Source organism: Lissotriton helveticus, chromosome 9 (assembly GCF_964261635.1).
Source record: "Lissotriton helveticus chromosome 9, aLisHel1.1, whole genome shotgun sequence".
Lineage (NCBI taxonomy): Eukaryota > Metazoa > Chordata > Amphibia > Caudata > Salamandridae > Lissotriton > Lissotriton helveticus.
In genome coordinates this window covers 100803491-100827536 of record NC_136070.1, presented here as the reverse complement: position 1 = coordinate 100827536, position 24046 = coordinate 100803491, and the positions used below count along the sequence as shown (strand labels likewise).

The 24046-nt window shown below is 42.8% G+C and overlaps 1 protein-coding gene across 1 annotated transcript in view; it reads right to left on the bottom strand.

Moving 5' to 3' along the window:
• Positions 1-24046, bottom strand: part of TEDC1 (tubulin epsilon and delta complex 1) — a 496873-nt gene that overhangs the window by 129494 nt on the left and 343333 nt on the right. Inside the window, exon 7 of the mRNA XM_078659574.1 lies at positions 7681-7890. Coding sequence (XP_078515700.1) covers positions 7681-7890 — 210 coding nt within the window. The remainder of the gene's footprint in view (positions 1-7680; positions 7891-24046) is intronic.

Sequence of the window (24046 nt, the reverse complement as noted above, 5' to 3'; positions counted from 1 at the left end):
TAGCCTTCGCTTCTGGGACCGGTTCCTGCACTATGGGAGGTAGGGATACTCCCTGGTTGTAGTTTCCTGCTAGAGTGTGCAGAGGACATTTTGTAAGAACTTTCATTGGTGACGTTATGCCCGGCAGTGGGGGTGTTAATGAGGTTACCTTACCAGCAGGCTCCAGTGTGCAGGTCACTCTTTGCTCAGTTTGTCCAGTTTCCTTGTCTGTTGGTTTTAGATCAGGCCTGCTAGAGGTACTTCTTACTTGTAGTTGTAAGGCCAATGTTATGTCCATTATCATTAGGTTCAGGACGACTGGCATGGTACACAATTTCTCTGCAATCTGGTGGCAGAAGCATGATGAAGAAGGGATTTGTGTGCCTCCAACATGTTTTGACCTCTCTGCCAGGGGACTGACTTTTTCCTCTATTTATAACATTGAGATGGCCAGAACTTGATTTAAGTCAAGTTGCAATTCCAATTTGTCAGACTGCCATGTCAGGGCGTTTACTGTGGTGGCTATGGAAGCCAATAGGTTGTTGTTTTAAATGTTTTTGGTGGCAGATGATATAAGATTTTCCATTATGCTTGTTCTCCTCATGGAGCTGTGATCTGGTAATGGTTGGAGCTCTTGCTGCTCAATTGCTTCCTCAATCTCTATATTATTTATTATGTTTTTGTCCTTGCTGCAAAGCAGAGCCCCAAATAGGCCATGGCCTACATCTGTTCCCTAGTGACCCCATTTAAAGACTTCAAGATCTACTTGTTCAGCTGACCTAAGGCTGCAGCCTACTGAGCCGTGTTGTCCGATGTCACCTCTTTCCTCCTTATTGCTGTGAGCAGCTATGGTTATGTTGTTTGTTTTAAGTAGGGTTGGGCCTTCAACGGGCTATTCGTAGAGGTTGAAAGGCAGGTTGTGATGTGGGTAGCATTTTTGCCTTTCTGATCTTTTCCCATAACGTTAGTTGATAGATCAATTTCTACCGACATACTATCCGGAGGGCTTCCAGACTATATGTCTATTACACTGCATTTATTGACTGCTGATGCACCGGGTTGTGTCTATTGTTTGCTCTGGGGGACGGTGTTATGAGCGATATTATATCTACAGTGGGGGCTGGTGTAGCCGCTGGGCCTCCATTGAGACCCATTTTCCTGATTGAGTCTGGAATGTATAAATGAGCTTCCGGAGGAGGTTTTTTTATAGAAATAATCAGCTATTGATTTTTGTTTCGCCGCTTCTAAGACTGTCACCATTGCTAATAGAGCTAGCCTTTTTCCTGTACTTGCAGTCCCTTGCTATGGGTGTGAATAAGATGTTATTGTTGAAGGAATGTAGATGGGTGTGCAAGCTACATCTTTAATAGGTTTGATGACTTCCAGGGTCTCCGAAGTTGGTATGCATGTCTTATTGAGACTGTGGTTGGTCACAGCACCAAGAGAAAGAGGTGCACGTAATCTGTCCTGAGTTGTCATCAGTGCATCAATTGCTTAAGGTTGTTTCTGATCTGAGCTGTGTGTCTTGGGTTTTTGATCCTTCCTTCTTGCTATGGCATTAGCACGTCGTTGATGGAATATTCTATGTGATAGTTTCCATCCCTGGAGGAAAGGATATGCCCTCCTAGTTGCATCTCGATTGGGTGCCTTTGTATCTACTCCTCAGGATGGACTGGGCTTCAGGTGAAGACATTCAAGCTGACGAACGATTTTTAGCTGTGGTGAAATACGTCAAACGGACAGCAAACTGTATTTATAGTTGTGATTGTGACTATGACTGTAGTTGTGACTGTGACTATGGTTGTGCTGGCTATAGTTATGCAGTATCACTGCAGTGGCAATTGTTCAGACCCCGCCTGATTAGGGTGGAAAAGACTGACCCCCTTTCCACCTACTTCCTTGAACGATGCTCCAAAGGTCACCAAATGCCTCTGTATCTGTGCTTTTTTTCAAGTTTTTTTTGCCTTGTGGTGGTATGTTGTTTATTAGTCTGGCGGTGTGAGGTACGCAGGAGCACACTATACCTTCAGCAGGCTGCACCCGGTCCAGGCTGAACTGCCTCTACCGGGAATCAGGCTCACTCACAGATCACAGCTCCGAGTGCAGCCCCATGCTTGTCAGGGCTCAGCACCACAATTCGGGCCATTGCTCATCGGGCTACTGGCTGACCGGCAGGCTGTTCTGGGAGAAACCAGCATTTGCAATGCAATTGGTTTCGCCTTTGGGACCTTAAATGTATTTAGCTATGCAGCATATTAGCCTGGGTGCTATTGTTCTAGCAGTACCACCCTTCACTGCCCTTGATACAACTTTAAAGAGACTTGTTTCCGTTGTTTTAGAGTATCATCATGCTAGACCTAAAGCATTTTTAATGTTATATACAAGAAAGCAATATATGGGGCTTATTTATGATATGTTACTAACTACTATTGACAAAGCAAATAATTTAAACAACCCGACAAGCATACACACTTGTTCTCCGCCTTCCTAGCCCTGCGCAGCTTTCTACTTACTGCAGCAAGGTAGGGGGGCATGGGGGACTGGTAGGCAATGAGGAGAGAGAGGAAAGAATGCAAAGCGAGTGGTGGGGGCAGGAACGAGTGGTAAGAGCGCTGAGGAGGATAGATGACAGTCTGCAACTGCACTAACAGAGTGTTACCACTGTGTGCGCCTTGAAAATTACCCAACACCATCTAGGTCAACAAAACAGGAGGAGTAATGGGCATGGCAATGCAAGGGACATCACAAGGGTGACCTGCTCTGTATAGTTTTAACATTAGATAGGCATGAAATTGTATCCTGAACCATATAGTATTATGAATCAATATTGAAGCACCAAATCCACTGGGTAACTTTGGCAGACAGAGGAGGGCGGCGTGGACACTCTCAGCCCAAACTTAATTTGCATAGACAGGATCCTATTATTACGTAATACAGAAACACCCACCATCAATGAAACAGTAATGGCCCTAAGAAGCCACTGGAACACCATTCCTCCCACAGGAACCAGCAGTTCACCATTATAGCACATTTCCCCCCCTGGCAGCAATGAGATCTACATTGCCAGATTACAGTTCTTTGCCTTTCACAGAGAGCCACCACCTCTGATTAAAGACTGTCACAACATGTTTCCTACCCAGTGTGCCACACGTACACCATCACACAACAGTGCTCCCCACTGTTCAATCATCACAGGGCTCTGCCTTAAACAAGCATCACTGCTGCACCATCATAGAAAATGTTCCCATGCAGGCACTACACCGCATCACCGCAGCTCAATGCTCCCATAGACACAAAAACTACAGCTAAAACACACACCCTCCCATAACCACCACAACTGCATCAACAGAGTAAACAATCACTTACATCACATCACAAGAGGACTTTCACTGGACCATCACGGTACCCTGCACCCACCTCTCTCCTCCACAGGCACTTCCACTGGATCATCAGAGTATGCAGCTGCCAGCAGGCACAACGGCTGCATTATCACAGCACAATGGCCCATGAAGTTACTCCAGCTGCTCATCCCAGAAGCGATGGTGCGCTACCAGCCCCATCACTGCACAGCGCCTATCACAGGAAGCATAAATGTACCTTCACTGCAAGCTGCATCCAAGGGCACCGCTGAGGCTGCTGCTGCTTAACAGCAGGCCGCTTCCCATCGGCAGCAGGCAGCATCGCCACAACAGGCCTCTTCGCATAGGCAGAGGGGCAGCAAAGCAGGCTGCTTCCCATAGGCAGCACAACCACAGCTCGCTGCTTCTCATAGGCAGCAGGTATCACAGTCACAGAGCGCTGCTTCCCATAGGCAGCAGGGCAGCACTGGCCAACGCGTTGCAGGCGCCATAGCAGGGCATAGTTCCTTAGGTTGGAGAGAGGCGTTCTCCAGCACCTGCAATCACTGTGACTTCCGGTGAAACCTCCCTCTTTCTTTCAGCTGCTGGGAGCAGCGGACATTTTTATAATAGTATCCGTGCCCGAAGCATGGGAAGGGCAGGGTGGTACTAATTACTGGGAATGAGACACGGCCTGCACTCATTCATAAATCCATCTCCGGGTGGAACACCTTCTAGGCTGTTACAAACTTGACAGGCGACGGTGGTGGCAGCCTGACGTCTGTATTGCGCATGTGTTCTGGAGACTGCCATGTTTTGGTCAGGCAAAATGTCGTGCAAGACAAAAAATAGTGCAAATTCACCCAGCCAATCCCACAACAAACAAGCATTTGCAATGCAATAGGACTCTTATTTAAGGGAGACCTATTGCATTGGAAACTGGAGTGCAGGCGGCCAAGAAGGCATAAATGGGAGTTAGGGGGAGGGGGTTGGGAGCAAAGTCACGGACTGCTGGAGGGGGTGGGGGGAGCACAGGGAAGAAAATAGTGTTCGAGTAAAGGGGACAATAGCTAGGGAAGGATACAAATCACAACATGGCAGTCAGGTGGAGGGACTGACGAGCCTAAAACCAATCAGAAGGCAGCATTTAGTATCTAAGCCATTCAAAATGATGGGCGGAGAGTGGGCAGAGCTTCCATGAAGCTTCCACGCTATAGTGTATACTGCATGCCTCGCAAAGCGATCAGCGCATATGCTGCAACGCTAGGCGAGACCTAAAAAGGATCGACTAAACAATATGCCTCACTCAAAGGCTGCATCAGAGGTGAGTAGATGGAGAAGCAAAGCACATGGGTCAGAGCATCCTGGAGCCACTTCTAACTCACTGGCGGCCCCTCCTTAGCTTTCCGGACAAGATTGGGCTGCTCACACTCTTGCTGGGGGAGAGAACATGGGCGCTCTCTTCACGCCCTTTCACCTGACCACCTGGTCTCAAAAACGGCACCAGCAGCTCTTACCGGTTCCTGGGTTCTCAGTCGGGCCATTGCAGACGTCAGGGGCCGGATTCCTTGATATCACTCTATCGGGTACGAAAGCTGCTGGTTGTGGCTGCAGCTGCGGTTACGGCGGAAACGGCATATAGAAAGTTCCTGTGTCTCACTAATGCATACTATGCTAAAGATGAAAGGTAAAGCACAGATCGCAATAAAGGTAGGTTGGCCACTGTCAAAGAAGTGTATGATAATTCAATTGTGACAATAGTAGAGTCATGTAATAACAGTTTAGACAACCCAGCAAATGTTTAGCTACTGATGATGCTACTTTAGGTTGTTTGAGTAGCGACTCATGAGCACTGAGTTTAGCCATCAGACTTGGAAATCGGATCTTCCAGTGCAGCCAAAGACACCAGGGGCAAAGAAAAGGTTGACAAATAAACTAGTGTTTTACACTCATCTGTAGCCATGACCGGGAATAAATGTGACTGGAGTTTGTGAGGACTCCTTTTAATTGGTAGAGTAAAAGGCATCAAACATCACCTGCTGAAGAATAGGTGTAAAACACCACAACCCCAGATAAAAAGGACGATGGTCTGTGATGCCCACGATTCAAGTTAGTTTTCCATACACTGTGCAAAGTCCAACACCTTAGGAGAACAATTAAAGAGTATTTAAGGAAAGTGCAAAGAATGTGAGAAATTGTTCTGTATCTGCATGGCCGCATACTATTGGACCACAAATTGTGTGTGTATCCTTATCACTATAGTGACCCTCAACAGTGGGAGCACCAGCAAAGTAAACGTCCCTCAGTCTGCGTGCATCATCTCAGATGTTGGGACAGTGCATGTGCTGACCGATGTCTGTCTAAAACATTACTGGTGCACATAACTGGCGCCATACAGAATTGGAACAGGCGAGGCCAATGTATGAGCATCTGATGCAGGAAGGATGGGTACTTCTAATCCTGTGACAATCCGCATGTAGAGATATCCTTGTTCTTACCACGCAAGTTTAAAGGCTATCACTACCATACAGACTTGCTCTTCTGCGGCCATCCTGGATAAACAGTTTGCTTTCTAGAGTGTTTTGAGCAACACCGAATTGGCCTCTGATATGACTTGCTTTTGTTTGATCAATTTGACAGTGCTATGCTGTAAATTCTGGTATAAGTTTGTTCCATACTGTTCCAATTCCATGCACAAATGTGTTTTGTCCTGTTCCATCTTATCCTAGTTCTGTGTGAGACATTGTTCTGCTCGTGCAAGACATATCCATGTATCATTCTCTTGCACACTGTTTAATACATTGCTCTGTAGTGAACAACAATTCTTCAGCTATGTTAACAGTCATCCGGTGACATTCGATGTTCAGCACATGTTGGGGGGATGGTGAGAGTTTGACTGTGGGATGGCAACCTTAGATCGGTACCCACTCTTGAGCACTATTGTTTTAGATGCAGCACAGATTTTGGTTTGTTCTGCCTGAATCTACCAACCACTTTGCTGTGGTGTAGGAGGAGGTGGGTTTGCTATCCATTGACCCAGACAAAAGGACCCACTAGGTATAACTTGGGACAGAATGTGTTAGTGTGGAGAAGATATTATTTTTCTACTTTGCAATAAGTGGATGAGAGACACTTTTTTCAGCATGAACTGAAAAAAAACAAAAAAACACAGGAAACTGCAAGTCGTTTTTGAAGCTATCCATGAATCACTGGAAGGATCACATTGACACGGGGTCGAATGCAGTTAATGAAATCAGTGTGGTGCTTGTTACCGGCAGCCAATCAGAATCGGCCTAACACACTGCCCAATTCTGACAGAATGAAAAAGTGGCCAATACTACTGCTGACATAGGAGCAATCTGATGGGCCAAACATTGAGCAAGTCGGAATAGCTGTTAAAACACTCTAACTGCTAACAGCCAATCAGGATCTCTGTGTGTTGTCTAAATTCCCTGGACCATGTTTTAGCAGTCTGTGAGGGCCCGGGCAGCCCAAACGTACACTCAATGTGTTGAACCACAAAATCCGCCCTAAAGATTTTTGTTTTTTGTGCAAACCCAAGTATTTTCAAACACAAGTAGACAAAAAAGCAGATTTTGCCCGAGTCGCTTTTCGGTGCAGTTCTGTTCCTCATTCATACTCCTATCACTAAAGGATATACTGCCACATGCATCAAAAGAAGGATGTGCGATTCCTAAATAGCAATTTTTAAGGAATCGCTATTTGGGAATCACAAATTCTTATGCATGTAGGAATCGCAAAATAAATTACGATTCCTTAACATTACCTATTACCGAATTCGCAAATTGCCAATCGCTATTAGGTAATGTCATTCCATTCATTCCAATGGTCCTATAGGCCCATAGGAATGAATGGCAATGCATTCGCAAATTGTGATTACCAAATTGGTAATCACAAATTGAGAATGCAATTACAAGGGGGCCAGGGGCCTAAGGCTCCCCTGATGCACCCCCAAAAAAGGTTAGTGTGGGCATGTGTGTGCGCCACATGTCACTTTGAAAAATGCACTTTTGTGCATTTTTTAAAGAATGCGCACATTACGATCAACTTGAAGTTGATGGTAATTAGCGTTTTCTAAATGCAGTTTGCAGTTAGGAAAGGCTTGATGCATCGCCTTTAGGGAATCGCAAATTGCGATTCCCTAAATGCATTCACAACTTAGATAATCGCAAAAAATTGTGATTACCTAATTTGCAAATAGAAATGGGTTCAGAAAACGTGTTTTTCCAGAAAAAAACTTGATGCATGTGGCCCTTGATATCTGAGACAGAAGTGGGGAGACCGAGAGATCAAGGCTTGTGATGGGGTGACACCTCATTTTTCTGAATGACACAATTCTTACCTTTTCGTTCCACGAGGCCCTCTTGCAAGTAACCATCTCCTGTAGATCATTGTGCAGTGCCACAAACTCTTCTGTCAGCTCTTCAATTTCCTTTACACTGCTGGGATTCCCTGGATAAGTATCAACGACTGGTAGGGCAAAGCTCTGATTGTCAATGTCTTGTAACTGCAAACCTCTTCTGTCTTCAAGCTTGGATTTTAATACACTTTCCTGTGGAAAAATACGGCATTAATATGACAAAGCAGCTTTCTGGAACTTCATTAATGCTGCATTAGCATACACAATATATGGGTATAGATTTTAGGAAGCCGAGGCTACGGATTTGTAACCCGTCAGAAGCTGTTTAGCATTTGTTTCATTTGCAGACATACATAAAGATGAGCGGTGAGGCAAAATGTAATATAAGTGATCTATAATCTGAGGGGATAGATAAAATAAAATATATCGACGAAAGGTAAACTATAAAAAGTTCCAAGCATCGTGTTCTAGAGAAAGGCATTTCTGCGCTCGTGACATAGAGTAGCTGTGTTAATTTGTGTTAAACATAAAGTAGGCAACCATGTCAAAAGCGATAAATTATAAAAAGTTATTTTTTAAACTTAATAAAACGGACACATTACATACAGTCTTATAAGGAAACTAAATTAAAGCCAGAACTTATTGCAGAAGTAACACTGTGGTAAATTACCATTCTGCTGGGAAGTTAGATTGATAGCATTGGTCACTTTATTTTACTAGTTTTAGGATATTACTGTTGGTGGGTTATACCATCAACCGTAATTAGCAGAATATACTGTTTTCTACTTTTCAGCAGCTAAGGTGAAGTACTTTTTACTACGGGTGGTACATTTTTACCCCGATGGTTATACAAACTATGCTTGAGATGTACAGATTGGGTAGTTGTGCCAACGTATTGCTTACACTCCAGCGACGGGCGACTGATACGAATTTTACACTACTTATGACAAACTCACATCGTATTTTCTGTGATAAATATTAACATTTTATTCACTGCAATGGGCGGGTCGGAGGTAGGGTAATGAATTTCATACCGGTAATAATGTTACTTATGGCAGTCATCTGGGAGGGTGTTTGGCAGCAGGGGGCATTTTTCCCTCCATGCATTGGGGGCGGGGTTCTTATATTTCTTTCACCAGCAGCTTAAAAACTGCCACCTGGGTGCGAATGAGAGCCTTCATAGTTCATGTGCCGCCTCTATTACGAAATTAAAATTTAATATCGAATTACTAGCAAAACATTAACATTACATCAAACATCCCACGCTAAAACTAAGGCTGCAAATAATAAACAAAACACGCAAATGGATTGCCTGTAGAGACCCCATTCCTCTCGAAATGAGTGACAGTGGCCCCTCTACGGGCGCAGTCAACTCTGAGCGTGTGGCCTGGTTGGCAGTCTCCATTATTTCTATACCTTCTTCTACTTCTTGGAAGTCAGGCTCACCAGAGCCAGGTTACCCAGAAGGAAGGCAGTTGTTAACAACAGAGTGATCCAACCGACAGCAACAAACCCCATCCAAGTTCTTGGGCAAGGTTTCAGGGAGAGGATTCAGGTAGAGGAGGAAAAGCTCTTCCAGAGTTCAGTAACAGGCAGGGGTGGCACTTAGAAAAGCAGGCGGATAACCCATTCCCCTCTTTGCATGTTGGTTCTTAACAGCCTGGGAGCTAATGATCAATTTTTAGAACAGCAATAGATTTAATCAATTCAATAAGTAGATTTGTAGAGCGTTCTTGTCACCTGTGAGGATATCCAGGTGCTGGTAGGGTCCAGGTGATAAGTCAAATAGCCAGGTCTTCAACACTTTTGAACTCTGAAAGAGATGTGGTGCTCCGCAAATGAAAGGGTAGCTCGTTCCATGTCTTTGCCGCTAGGTAGGAAAAGGTGGAACCTCTGCATCTGCTACTTCAGATGCGGGGAGAGGGTTAGAGAAAGGGATGTGGAGCAGAGGTGTCTGGTGGGCTGATGGGATGTATGACGTTACAACACAAGGGTAACAAGGGTACTCCCGACGGTAATTTCAGGTCTAGAGGAGGGAGTGGCAAACCAACAGCAATGAAATGGGGGAACCTCTATTCTGACCTATATATCTTTACAAAATAGCATTTAAGTCTGTTTGCAATTTACTACAGGATGCAACAATAATCTGTTATAATGATGAATAAATGAAAAAAATAATAATACTATGTCTAAGTGAATGATTCCATGTCCCTTGACGTTACAACACATACATTCACAACGCATACCATTACAACGAAACTTTTACAATGCAGGATCCATTACAACGCATGCCATTACAACGTAGCTGCTATTACAACGCATGCCATTACAACGTAAGTATGGGTAAGTATTTTTTTTTAATTAATGGGAATGTAATAGTAGTGTAAGTGTTGGATAGTGTAGGGGTTAAAATGACTATTCTAGCTCCAGGGGGTGTAATAGTAGGGTAAGTGTTGGATAGTGTAGGGGTTAAAATTACTATTCTAACTCCAGGGGGGCGAAATAGTAGGGTAAGTGTTGGATGGTGTAGGGGTTAAAATTTAATTAAATTCTTGCCCATACTTACGCTGTAATGGCATGCGTTGTAATAGCAGCTGCGTTGTAATGGCATGCAATGTAATGGCATGCGTTGTAATGGATCCTGCGTTGTAAAAGTTTCGTTGTAATGGCAGTGCGTTATTTTAGTTGCGTTGTAATGGCTGTTTCCCGGGCTGATGGTAGTTCAGGGGGTGGTTCACATACAACCTGAAGGTGTTCCGAGTTCAACGCATAAAAAGCTCCTACAGACCCCTCACAACCGTTTACTACCCTGTGGTGTTGGGGATGTGCCTTCTAGTATACCTACTGTGCCAGAATCTTTTGCAAAGCAACATTCCATGGGGCTAATGACAGTTTGAGGCTTAGGATTTTGCTTTTTCCTTCATTTCCAGTCACCATTAACAAATTCAGATCAGCTCAGTCCAATTCACCAGTATTCCAACACTTTCTGCAGCACTATCCCAAGATGTCATTCAGAGGGGTGGAGTCCGAAATTCTATTTAGACCTTCTCCCCAAAAATCTAAATAGTGATATGGCCATTCACAGACAATTACTGCAAGTCAGATTTTTACTAACTATTGTGTATTTCAACATTTGGTCTTCAAGTAGCTGAAATAAGGGAGTACAGAGTGTGAAAGTTAAGAAGCCTTCTTATTTTGAGTTTGAATTTTATTAAGCTGGCTTCACCATAAGATAACTCATGTCTCGAGAGTATTAAAACTAAAATAATTAACTCAATGTGACTGCTCATTTGAGATTTATGCGATGCAGCAAGGTTGAAGCACCCAGTGTGGCAACTAAGCTGCAAGGCATGCATTCACGGTTTAGGGATGAATAATCTGCTCCTGAAATTGTCAAAGACTAGAAGAAGTGAAGTACAGTTCGCATTTAGCATAGAAAGCCAGAGGAAAGCGCAACTCCTCCAAGTGGTCACAGTGTCAACCTGCAGTTTATAACGCACATTAAAGGATTCATGTGTCTCCTTAAGGGCCTGAAGGCGCTCCGGAGGGCTCCTCCTGCTCAAATACTCAACGTAAACTCCCTTATTTAAGCAGGGGTAGCTTCAGCTCCTGGAAATAGTAGATGGCGCAGAATCGGACCTGGCAATGGCTCTGCAATACCATGCATGGAACGTCAATGTTCCCCACTCATCTCGCCAGCTTTCAATGGATGAGGTGAAGTCGAAGTCTGTCTAGAATTCTTCTTGTGCCTCTACCCCGAGTGTCCAGAGGACCTCGAGTGCGATGAAGACGACTTGGGGCTCCTGGAGCAATCCTGCGACCTTCTTCTTGATCAGGACCAAGACCTCTTATGAGTCACGCTAGATGGCGTTGAATGCTGGACCGCTAGCAGCTTTAGGGATCGCTCCCTCAAAGCCTTCGGCGCTATGGCCTGGCAGTCCGAGAACAACTTGAGTCGTGGTCGCGCGCGGGACACCATAAGCACACAAGGTGTGGGTCGGTAACCGACATGGCGTGTGGACAGGTGCCACGCGGCTTAAATCCTACCTTCTTAGATGACATTCTTGACACACAAGAAAAACAAAACAAAAAGAAACAGGAGGAGTAGCTCTTCGGATCAGTGGTCATTGGCATGGAAAGAAAAGAACTGATGTCCACACGCCTGGGTAGCGCCTATATAGGTGACCATAATGTCACTTCTGGTGCCAAAGCAGCACATAACTGAACAAAGCCACCCAAGAGTGCATGAAGTACTGCTCATGCAAAAGTTTCCGGATCCAGCCTTACACCTGGCAAATTCAAAGGTAAGGAATCTGCAGCTAGAAGTCTCTATCAGATACAGTAGTTTGCAGAGGTGGTTTGGAGGGCAGCTGAAATAATAGAATTGCAGGCGCCCACTACTGAAACTAAGACAAATTTGTTACCCGAGATCCTTCAACCAGGACTAGATTCTTTGGGGTAATTTCTGCCCTTTATTAAAGCCCTTACTGACGCCCCTCAGCCTATGTGGATCAAGCAATGGTCATGGCTGCCAATCAGTCACTAGGAGACATAGACTGGATCCCGTGAGAGACGTGCTGCAGCGGCTAAGAAGTTAATTTCTTATTTTGATATCATGCCTCCCCACCTCCCCCCTTCCCGCCCCCTCCTCTGCCATACCACCCCCATACAGAGGCAGCCGCCACTGGACATCCAAGCCACTGTAGTCTGAACTCCCAAGTTTCTGCTTGGTCTGTAGGTGGCAGAATACAGCATTTACTCCTGCAAATCCATCACTTCAGATAGGTGGGTCATAGGGATTGCACGAAGGGGCTCTGCCCTGCCTTTTCATTTCTCCCTATAGAGGGATTCCTGGAGGAACACTACTACCTGATGCAGGAAGTTGATGTTTGGTTGTTCAAGAGTGCCATGGAGAGGGTACCAGACTTGGAGTGGAAGGAAGGATGCTATTTGCACTACTTCATGGTTCTGAAGAAGAACAGAGGTCTCCGGCCTATTTTGTTCTATTGATGCCTTTCCGAGGAAGAACAGCTTCAAAATACTTTCTTTGGCTCACAGCCTTTCATCTCTGGATGCAGGGGGCTAAATGGCATCCTTGGACTTGCATGATGCTTATTTCCATACACCCATCCTTCAGTCCCAATGGCAGTACCAGCAGTTGAAGTTCGGCCATGACGAGTTGCTGCTGGATTGGCGGGCCATTTGGGAGAGGTGGATATCAGAGGCCTCTCACCCACAGCAGAAAGCTAGCTCCATATTAATCTTTTGGAGAGGCAGGTTATCCATCTGGCACTGAAAGCCTTTCTACCATCATATGAGAGCTTGTGCATTTCTCACAGACAACACAACAACCATGTGGTTCTGCAATAAACAAGGTGCAGTGGATTCCTGGATCCTGTACCAGGAGGCACTATGTCTTTGAAAGTGGATGGACCAGCACAACGTATTCCTGGTCGCCACCCACTTAGAGATGTCCCCGATTACTAGAGTGGATGAACTGAGAAGACATAGTTTTGCAGATAACAAGTTGTGTCTCCAGTGGGGCATGCCCTGGCTAAATCGACTGGCTACCGTAGAAAGTGCTTAGAGTTTCCTCCAAGGCACTCGTTAGGAGATTCATTGCAACTGGAACGGATGGATGGATGGATGAACTCCTGTATGCATTTCCACTGCTACCTATCATGCCCGAGTTCTGAGGATGACGAAGAGAGACCAGACATAAGAAACATTCTCATTGCCCCGGACAGGACCTGGAGAGTCTGGTGTATAGAGCGTGAGAGCCAGAGTATTTGTCCTCCAGATGGGGTTCCACTCCTGTCCCTTACCTCCTGTTACAGCAACAGGGTGGGGTCCTACATCCCAGTTTCCACAACCTTGTGCAGCATCAGCTAAATACATTTAACTTCAAAAGTATGTGGTTCATGACATCCTTGAGCCCTTCCACAAAGGGTAACTACACTGGGTGCGGGGATAAATTTGTCACTTGGTGTGGTGTCCAAATCATCAACCCCTTACAATCCAAACTTTGCAATATTTTATTCGTTCTTACATTAGGTTAGAAAGACCTTGCTGTGGGCACGGTGGAGAACTAAGGATCAGTGTTTTCGGCCTTCTTGTGTCTGCCTTACCAACCATCTTAGTTTAAGTCAATGGCTGTGAAGCATTTTCATAAAATCATTGAAACCAGAAATCTTCGGATATACCTCAGTGGGACTTGGTCTTAACGTTACTCATTTGCAAGGAGTTCAGCTGGCTCTTAATCGTGAAAAAACATCTTCCTCATTGTGAGTACATCATGTGAGGGAGCTGTAGGTGGCCTCAGTACAACTGCCTTACACCTCCTTTCTGGACAAAATGGCATTGTGAACCAGGGTGGCCTTCCTGCAGAAAGTCATGACTCCCTTCCATGTTGGCCAATCAATTACTCTGCCAGCATTTCTTTCCCTGTCTCGTCCTTTGAGGAAGAGAGGCTCTACTGACTTGACCGTAAGAAAACTCTAAGATTTTACAGTGACCACACAAAGGACCATAGAATGGGTGATCTGCTCTTTGTGGGGTCCTCTGGGGCTACAAAAGGGAAGGCTATACAAAAGAGGACACTGTGGCAATGCATAATCCACTGCATTAACATCTACTACACGCTCGCCAAGAAGCGGCACCCTGAAGGCTTGCGTGCTCATTCACTAGAACCAATGCCGCTATGATAACCTTGTCTGGTTATCACAAGCACAGTGGCTTGAATTTGTTGCGCACACTTCACCTGGTGTCAAACACCACAATATAAACAATCAATTTCAACAATATGTTACGATATTTATTCCTGTGTTTTCAACTCGATTTTTGAAACTCAAAAATTCATTTTTCATCACTAAACTTTTACATTGTCATTGTATCAATGAATAAATCATACAATCATTTGCATTCTTCACATACATGTACAAAAGCAAAAACAATAACAATCATATGTGTAAGTTCATTCTCTGTTCATTGCTGGCGCCCAATGCATTCTGGAACTGGTAGCAGTTCCTTCATCAGGGGATAATCTGTGAATAAAACATATGATAAAAACAGTCAAGTTCCATAAATGGCTCAAGATCACTAAACATTTCCTAGGGTACAACCACTAAAACCACTGTGTGGAATTTTATTATGCTGATACCCAATGTGTGTAATGAATATATGCTGTACCCTACCTTCCTCTGATGTATACAAGCCTCAGTCTCCTATGTTCCTGTGAATAAACTGAAAACAACCAAAAACACCCAAATTCAATACCACTATCATCACACTGAAAACTCTGGTAGTAATATTCAAAGAGCCTAGAATCACTAACGCTTACCTCTATTGCCAAATCTCAAATCTCAGAATCTGTAAATAAAAACGCCAACCATATATATCCTGATGTACTGGGTGCTACAAGAAGAGACTCACTCAATCGACATGTTATATCAAGCCCGTACTATTTGGCGGCCGCCATCTTAAGACTAACACCGAAATCAAAATCAACCTGTAACTCATAGTTTGGGAATTGTACATACGACTAAACTCATGTACAGAAGGGATGGTTTTTTAAAAGGATGATGATATAAAGGCGAATATTCCCGTAATTATAGCCTAAAACTCATGGTTGCGGAGTATATACTGATGACCTAACTCACGTGCTATAAGGACAGTTTCTATAACAGGTGATGATATGAAAGCAAATATTCACGTCATAATAAACCTATTGAAAAACCACTGAAACAATAAATTATTTAAATGAATATATTTGAATAAAATGCCCAAAGAACATGAAGTGCCCAGAGAACACTAATTCAATCAATTAGATCAATAAAACAAACCAATACATCAGACGTCGCCAAAATGCCTTCTGGCAAACTTCCATTGGGAAACTGGGAGTTACACTCATTCTGAATTACAACTTCTAATATGCTGCACCAATGGTGTGCAAGTGTGAATGTATTGTCATGTAAGCTGACACTAAATGTATCACTGTCACCCGAATCAACAAGACTGTGGATTCTTATAATTTTCTCAGAATTTTAGCCACAACCTGTATGATGCTTGGTTATAAAAAGCCTGGTTATTTTCCAATGTTTTACCTGTTGTGAGATTACTAATATCGTCTGGATATTCTAAGTGTGCTGTGTTTATGTGAACATGAGCAGATGAACTGCTGGACCTAGATGAAACATGACATATCTAATCTGTCATTAAGACATTTTGGGATCATTGTTAGGATTTTGATCCAATATACTTCTCGTTGGAGCAATTTTTTATGGTTATCTATGCCTGGCCTGACTTGTACTTGCTTGATGACCTGAAACCGTAGTTGTGAAATGGAATGGTTCACCTCCATCCAATGTGCTGCTAGAGCTGAGGTAACGTTCTTTGTGCGAATGCGACTTTTGTGCTCCCTGAGCCTGATTTTAATTTTACGTTCAGTCTTTCCAATATATATCTTTCCACAGGGGCATTTGATACAATATATGACATTCTGCGTGTTGCAGTCACTTGTGTGCCTCAATGGTATTTGGAGTCCACTTGTAGGATGCATTAGCATGTTACCTGGAATAACATTATTGCAATGGTTGCAGGTGTGACATTTTGAAGTTTCTTTCCAATGTTTGCTTTGGTTATGCTTTGAAGTTTTGGATAATAGCTCCCGGAGATTCCGCCCTCTAGTGTACGCATGTACTGGCAAATCCTTGTAGATAATATTAAAATCTGGTTCATTAGCCAAAAGCTCCCATCTTGAATTTACAATTTTCTTAATCGCTGCTGACATGGTGGTATATCTAGTTACAAACACTATTTCATTAGTTTTTTCGGTTACTTTTGGAACAAATAATTCTCTACGTTCTTTGTTGGCTGCTCAGGTAATGCACTCTTTTAATATCCTGTCAGGAAATTCTCTTTGTTTGTATCTTTGTTGGTATTCTTCTGTTTTTGCTAGACTTGTTTCAGGGTCGGAGCACATTCTCTTACTTTGCACGAATTGGAAGATTTTTTATGAGACTTCTCGGGTGAAAGCTTGAGTATTCCAAAGCATTATTGCGGTCCGTGGCTTTAGTGAATATTTGTGTATGCAATCCTCTGCCATCTTTCTTTTGATTATTGTTACATCCAAATATTCAATGGTTTTATTGTCAATTTTATGGGTGAACTGAATCCTAGGGTCAAATGTATTCAGCAGTTGTATCAAGGATTCCAATGCTTCACCAGTGTCCATCCGAATCAAAAAGATGTCATCTATGAATCTACAGTATAGTTTAATCTTTGATCACCATGTGTTGTTGCTCATCAGATTCTGATGCTCGAATGAAGCCATAAAGATGTTCGCATACGCAGGCTCCCCTGAAAAACCCATAGATGTTCCAGTGAGCTGTGCATAGTATCTATCGTCCCAGGTAAGGTAACTGTATCGGAGGCAGAAGTTGAGCAGTTGTAGTAGTAATACTTTACTTGTGTTTAATTCTTCCAACTGTTGTAGGGCCCATTCCACTGCTTCCAGTCCTGCAGCGTGTGGTATAGAGGTGTAAAGTGCTACCACATCTATTGTACAGAGTAACCACGATTCTTGCATGTCCTGCTGAAGGCTTTCCAATTTAGATAAAAAATCTGTGGTATCTTTTATATACGATCTCCACTGTTGTACAAACTGCTGCAAAAAATGGTCAAGATCTCCCGAGTGGGTCACAAATTGACCCGCATCCCGATACTATCGGCCTTAAATATATTTTTGTTTAAAAATAGTATTCAGGAGTGCACCGCCTATTATGAATATATATATATATATATATATATATATATATATATATATATATATATATATATATATATATAGCTATGATAACCTTGGCACGAAGGGTGCCTGTTCTGGACATCTGTCAAGCTGCAATCTACATATGTTCATGTAACTCTTCTGAATTCACATCCTGGTCCAGTGGAAGGCTACTTCATCCATTTGGTTCTTCAGGACATTTTAGTTTGCATCAACATCCATGACTCTTCACCTCTGAAAGATACTGTCAAGCTATCTATTTTAAAGATGAGGAGTTTGAGGGTAGAATTAATCAGACGAGCGAATGACTTACCTTCTGTAATGCTCTTTATGGTGAATATTCTATTTAACCACACATTTCTCACTTCCTCACAAATCCCTGTTTTGTGGAGTGGCCTCTTTAAAATCTAAAAAACAAAAGTCCCAAGACAGAAATTCAGCACACTGTCTCAAACAATTTGTTCCCCGCACTGCATCTTAGAGTACGGAAGGAGAAAGATAAATGAAACTGACGTTATAGCACGCGGTGGCGCTGGGCGTATGGAGATACCACTGAGTCACACAGCTCCACAAACTGGTGTATGGAAGCATGGTTGGAAGAATGTTCTAGATGCAGTCTGGTTGCTGGTATTATTCTAAAGCTGAGAATCTGTGGTTAGATAGAGTATCCATCAGAGAGAGAATTACCGAAAGTAAGTAACTTGTTCTTCTAAAACATTGATTTTGAATGGTTAGCTGGAAACCATACTCACATGTGGAGAAGGCAAAATGATGACCCACTCTGTGCCTGCCTGATGATCTGGTACCACCTCCTAAAGTATCTAAGGAAGTAAAACACTTTGGAGTTACCATGAACTGCAAGTTTTCAATAAATGCCCAAGAGGACAGATTAGCAAGATCAAGCTTCATTACTATGAAAACTCTGCTACACATCTTCCCCACCTGGGATTTCCACACAAGGTTCAGGCTGCTACCTCTCTTGTACTGTCTAAACTTGAATACGCCAATGGCCTCTACCATGGATCAGCTTTATCAAATATAAAAAGACCACAATGGATTTAGAACTTTGCCGCCAGACAATTCCTACATGTAAAGCCACAAGCTCACAACTTCCCCTGCCTTGAGGGCACTACATTGGTTACCAGTTGCCAGAAGATTCACCTCCAGCTGCTTTGTATCACCCACAAAGCAATACGTGGAACAGGACAGCATCTCATCAGGAATAAAATCATCAAATACATTCAACACGGGAACCTCCACTCAAGATTGGCACCTCGCTTCAACACCTCACCATACAAGAAAAAGACCATAGGTGTTACATCTTTCTCTGCTCAAGCAGCCAAACTATGGAATTCATTACCCCCAAACATAAGATCCAGTGATAACTATCTTATGTTCAGAAGACTACTCAAGAGTTGGCTCTTAACTGCATAACCACCACACTCAAACACTAATGTACAGCATATCTCTCTGTATGTAAACATTATAATTTAATTATATGTATGTATCTAGATATGTGTATTTCTTTGTATAAATATGTATAATAACTTTTTTTAACAATGTATATTCTTTAAGGTTGCTTAACAAATGTATATATTACTTACGGGTAAATATAAAAAGTGTATATATATATACATATATATCTACAGCATAATCCTTCCCAAAGAAAAGGCGGAGGCCACATCGGGGACAAACAGGAGTCTCTTTAATCACAAACTGCCACAGAGGGGGAATGCATTTCGGCATCATTGCCTTCATCAGCGCCATGTGTGATAACGAGTAGGGAAATGTCCACACCTTTGAAAGTCCCGCTACTGTTGGATAGGCTATGGCTGTTCCTCCCCCGAAGGGCTCCGCCTAATGTAGTTTGCACTGTCGGTGCAAAAACTACGGGACCCAAAATGCAACAGTTCGATTCGGGATCCCCAGGTGGAGATATTACAAGGATTTGCCAGCATGCAGGACGGCGTGCAGCGCTTTCCCATATCCCATCGGTTGTGAACTCAAGAGTCTCCTTCTGTCCCCTACCGCATACACCGCTCAGCCCAAGATTTCTGTCAGCGGGGGCATGCGGAAATGCAGCTAACACATCGCAAGGCACCATGTCCTCGACACCGCTTCTCTCCATCCTAAGCGTCGTGGTGGGCCAATCACTGCCAATAACTTGACGAAACAAAATTGCCGGAGCGTTTGGCAGGAACGGTAAGGCCACTTGATTATGCGGGGGCCTCCGAAGACGCCTCTGGCAGGCGTGAAAATGTACAGCATAATCCTTCCTAAAGAAAAGGCGGAGGCCACATCGGGGACAAATAGGAGTCTCTTTAATCTCAAACTGCCACAGAGGGCAAATGCATTTCGGCATCATTGCCTTCATCAGCACCATGTGTGATAACGAGCAGGGAAATGTCCACACCTTTGAAAGTCCCGCTACTGTTGGATAGGCTATGGCTGTTCCTCCCCCGAAGGGCTCCGCCTAATGTAGTTTGTACTGTCATATATATATATATATTCTTTTTATATTTATAACTATGCTAAAGAAGTTTGTAGGTCACTGCATAGTTATTTTATATATTATTTGATTAGATGCGTATGGGGCTCTTTTTTATTTATCTATCACAATATGTAAATATCATAGCTATTTTATCTACAAGTGCTTCACTATTGAAATATTGAGGAAAAGAAAATTAAAATAAGAATTGAGTTATACAAAACACAAATAAATTAGCTCCAAGTACAGCAACACTTGAAAGTCTGAGTTATATAATACAACTTTAAATCTCAATGTATTATCTTCCTTCTACATGTATACCCTTTCTATGTAGTCATGCATCTGTATATTTATTACTTTACACCTACTGTAGAAGAAAAAGAACAACAAAAAAACCTTTTCACTCTCTCCAATGCACTACTCGGTCTCATCCTATACCTCTCTCAATATATCCTCTATATCTACTCTTTGAATCCTCCCAAAGCTCATTCACTACTATAATCTCCAAAAGAACCCTTTCTAGAATATTCCCTTATCTGTCCCTCCTGGCACACCCCAAACCTCATTTAAACGTCTATGATCTCCCATACAACCCTTTCTAAATTCTTACCTTGTGTATCGCTCCTTTGACTCATCCCAAACCACATTTTACTACTATGATCTCCCTAATCCCTTTCTAGAGACTCTTTCCTCCTCCATCTCTCCTTTTACTCATCCTAAAACTCACCTTACTACTATGATATCCCAAACAATACTTTCAAGACTCTTCCCTCTTCTATCTCTCTATTAGCCTATTCAATCCAACCAACAGATTCAGGTCTACTGCTCGAATTAACTTTCCCTATACTACTCCACCACTAATCCTTTTTGTTCCGGGGCAGCGCGCTACTCACCAAAAAGCGCTTTGACAGCTCATCAGGGGGTAGTAAGCATTATATAAATATAATTACAATTACATTGAGATAATTATCATTTCATAGCGGAGTGAATGTGAGGTGAAGGGAATGGAAGGTAATACCTACAGCCTTTGGGAAGGCATGGGGCGATGCAGCAAAGGTGGGCATGACACAAAATTCCCACTGAGTGTTGGACAAGAGCCAGCATTAACAGCCCATGTACGACCTGAAATCAAATCAGGAGTGAAGAGGGTTGAAGTAGAATCGTCCTCCTCTCTATACTGTTTTACAACACAAAGATTCTACCGTTATTTTACTTGATACTTTGATAACTTAATGGTTTTAGTTAAAAGGATGGTGTGGAAAAATCAAGCACCTTCTCATTGATGTTAGAAAGGCAGTCCTATTGACATTTTAAAATACCCCTCACACACTGAAACCTGATTCAATGTCATGCTTCATCATTGGGGGTCTTCCGGTCCCTCTACGGGGCGGGGACTGCTACGACCTACGTAGACGCGGGAGCACTTTTATTCGTGATGGGGATTATGTGTAGTGCACGGGGAGGTAGGGTTGTGAAAAATATGTGAAATAATTAAAAGATTTCCTGGCTAGTGGAAAAATAACTTTGTTGCCTTCCCTAGCTGGAAATAGTAAAAATGGGGAGGTGTAGATGGTGTACTGTAATGAGTCACTTTCTACAAGGTCGACATGTTTCAGAAGCCACCCCTCTGGCTTACTTCCTCAGGACCAAAAACGATCCCTACGTCACTCTAATCAGTGGAATGATGATTCCCTAGTACATATGCCTGCTGGTCACTAGTACTTTTTCAATATGCCTTAAATGAGGCAGTCAAATGAATATCAATGGTATACTTGTCAAGTCTATCCGTTTAGTAACGTTGTTGCCCCATGAACTGGCACGAAAGGTGAGAGGCGCCTGAATTCAGACAATGCTGGAGGCTGCGCTTTCACCCAGGGATTACCTTCTCGTGGCTCACCGGAGCATGTTCCCCATCACAAATAAAAGTGCTCCCGCGTCTACGTAGTTCGTAGCACACCCCGCCCCGTAGAGGGACGGGAAGACCCCAATGATGAAGCATGACACAATCAGGTGTCATTGTTTGAGGGGTATTTTACAATTTTAATAGGACTGCCCTTCTAACATCAATGAGAAGGTGCTTGATTTTTCTACACCATCTTTTTGATTAGAACCCTTAAGGTATCAAAGTATCAAGTAAAATAACAGTAGAATCTTTGTGTTGTAAAACATGTACGACCTGAGCCATCAAACAGATGAACATGTTAATCAAGCAACAAATGACATTCTAAAATTTCCTACGACTTTTTAAAATCTTTTTTTTAACTTGTATTTCAGTTCAAAACAGAACTGTATTGTCATTTGTTAAAATATTATTTTCTAAACAAAAATTTGAAGAAATAAGTTACATGCAAAACACATTTTTAAGCTTACTATACAGATTCTATATTGCTGTCAGTGTAACAACAGTACAGTCCATTAAATTCTATTAAATTAGCTTACTTGACTAGCTCTCTGATCTGCATAACTTCTGGCAGTCCCAAATTTGGCATTTAAGGTTAATGAGACAGAGAGGCAAAGTGATTTATCCAGTATCGCACAATTTGGTCAAATGCTAAAGTTGGGATTTGTGAAAGAAAGAATGTGGGTTTCCCAACCACACACTTTACAGCTGAGCCACGTTTTCTTTTCTTGTGTCTAGGTTTACAGGAAATGCTATGGGCATAGTTATTTTTTAAGAGATCCATTTATTAATATGTTTAATAAAGCGGACTTTCAAATTATACAAATCACAGGCTAAATCATCCTGACATTATAGAATGATTTTTCTAACAGCAACACAGGTAAACCGCGCCTTAATGAAAAACAAAAGGAGTGTGAGCAGGGAAAAAAAAACAGATTTTCTAAAAAATGAGAAGTCCTGCAAACTGCAAGTTTTTAAAGGCATTTTAGTTATTCTCGCTAGTTCCAAGTTAAATATAAGGAAGCAAATTATTCCATATGTTAAATGCACTGGACTTCAAGATTTAAACAAAACAGTTTCACAAGACAGTGGGCAGCGCCTAAATTGTGACAGAAGAAGTGCCGGTACTCAATGCTCTTCTCAGAAACCCGCAACAGGTGGCCTCTTTAATGGACTACCAGACACTCCCTGCCCCTGTAACTTGCTCTTGCAGGTTCCTGCTTTCTCCCTTTACGAGGGCATTGCTGCCCTTCCTCTTCCTATCTGTGTATTTCCCCTCTCTTGCGCTTGGTAAACATCTGGTGTGTAGAAAAAAGTGCCGTTTCCCCAAAAGGAAGTGCAGGAGGCCCCCACCGGCAACCACTGGCTCAAATTAAGCACTGGCAGAGTGTGAGAAGAGGAGTAAAGAAGACTTGAGGTACGGTATCACGGGGACAATTAAATTAGGCCCTGTGACGTGGCAGGAATGTATACATTTGGACTGTTGAGCGAGATAAAGCAGAGGCAGGTGTCTAGGTTATAAGCGTGGTGTAGTGGTGAAACAAGGAGAGGAAGTTGGTTGTAGGCATTTGGAGGAGCGAATGCTGTAGTCAGGGAATGGGGAATCTGGAATGGGGTGGACAGGCTGGATTACAAGTACACGCAAAGAGGCATGGTGGTAATGAAATATATACAATTAGAAAAATCACTTTCTCATTCTACATATTTAATATTAGTTACTCTAATTGTTGTCCATTTGTGGTGGTAACTACTTGATACTGCCCAATGCGCATTTGCTTGAAAGATGTTTGTCTGAACAAGATCAACAATATTTCCAGCATGGGGGCTAACATAATAAGGGAGAAAAAAAGATTAAGATTACTATATACAAGATTTCTTCTGAAATAAAGCTGAAAGATCTTCTTAAAACAGTATCTAAAAGACCTAAAAAGAATATGACACCAAAATCTGTAAAATTGTGACATTATCACCGATAAGCTGGAACAGATATTACACAACAAAGGAAACAATCAGTGCCAAAAGCTAGGACTGAAATAAAACCATTATGGCGTGCGTCCAACATTCAGTGGTGGCTGGTACGTTTTGAAAGTGATGAGGCGTAAAAGCTGGGGATGAGGGTAATGTCACAAGTGAGCAAGCAAACAAGCCCAACTGAGTAAATGACAGTTCTCATAAT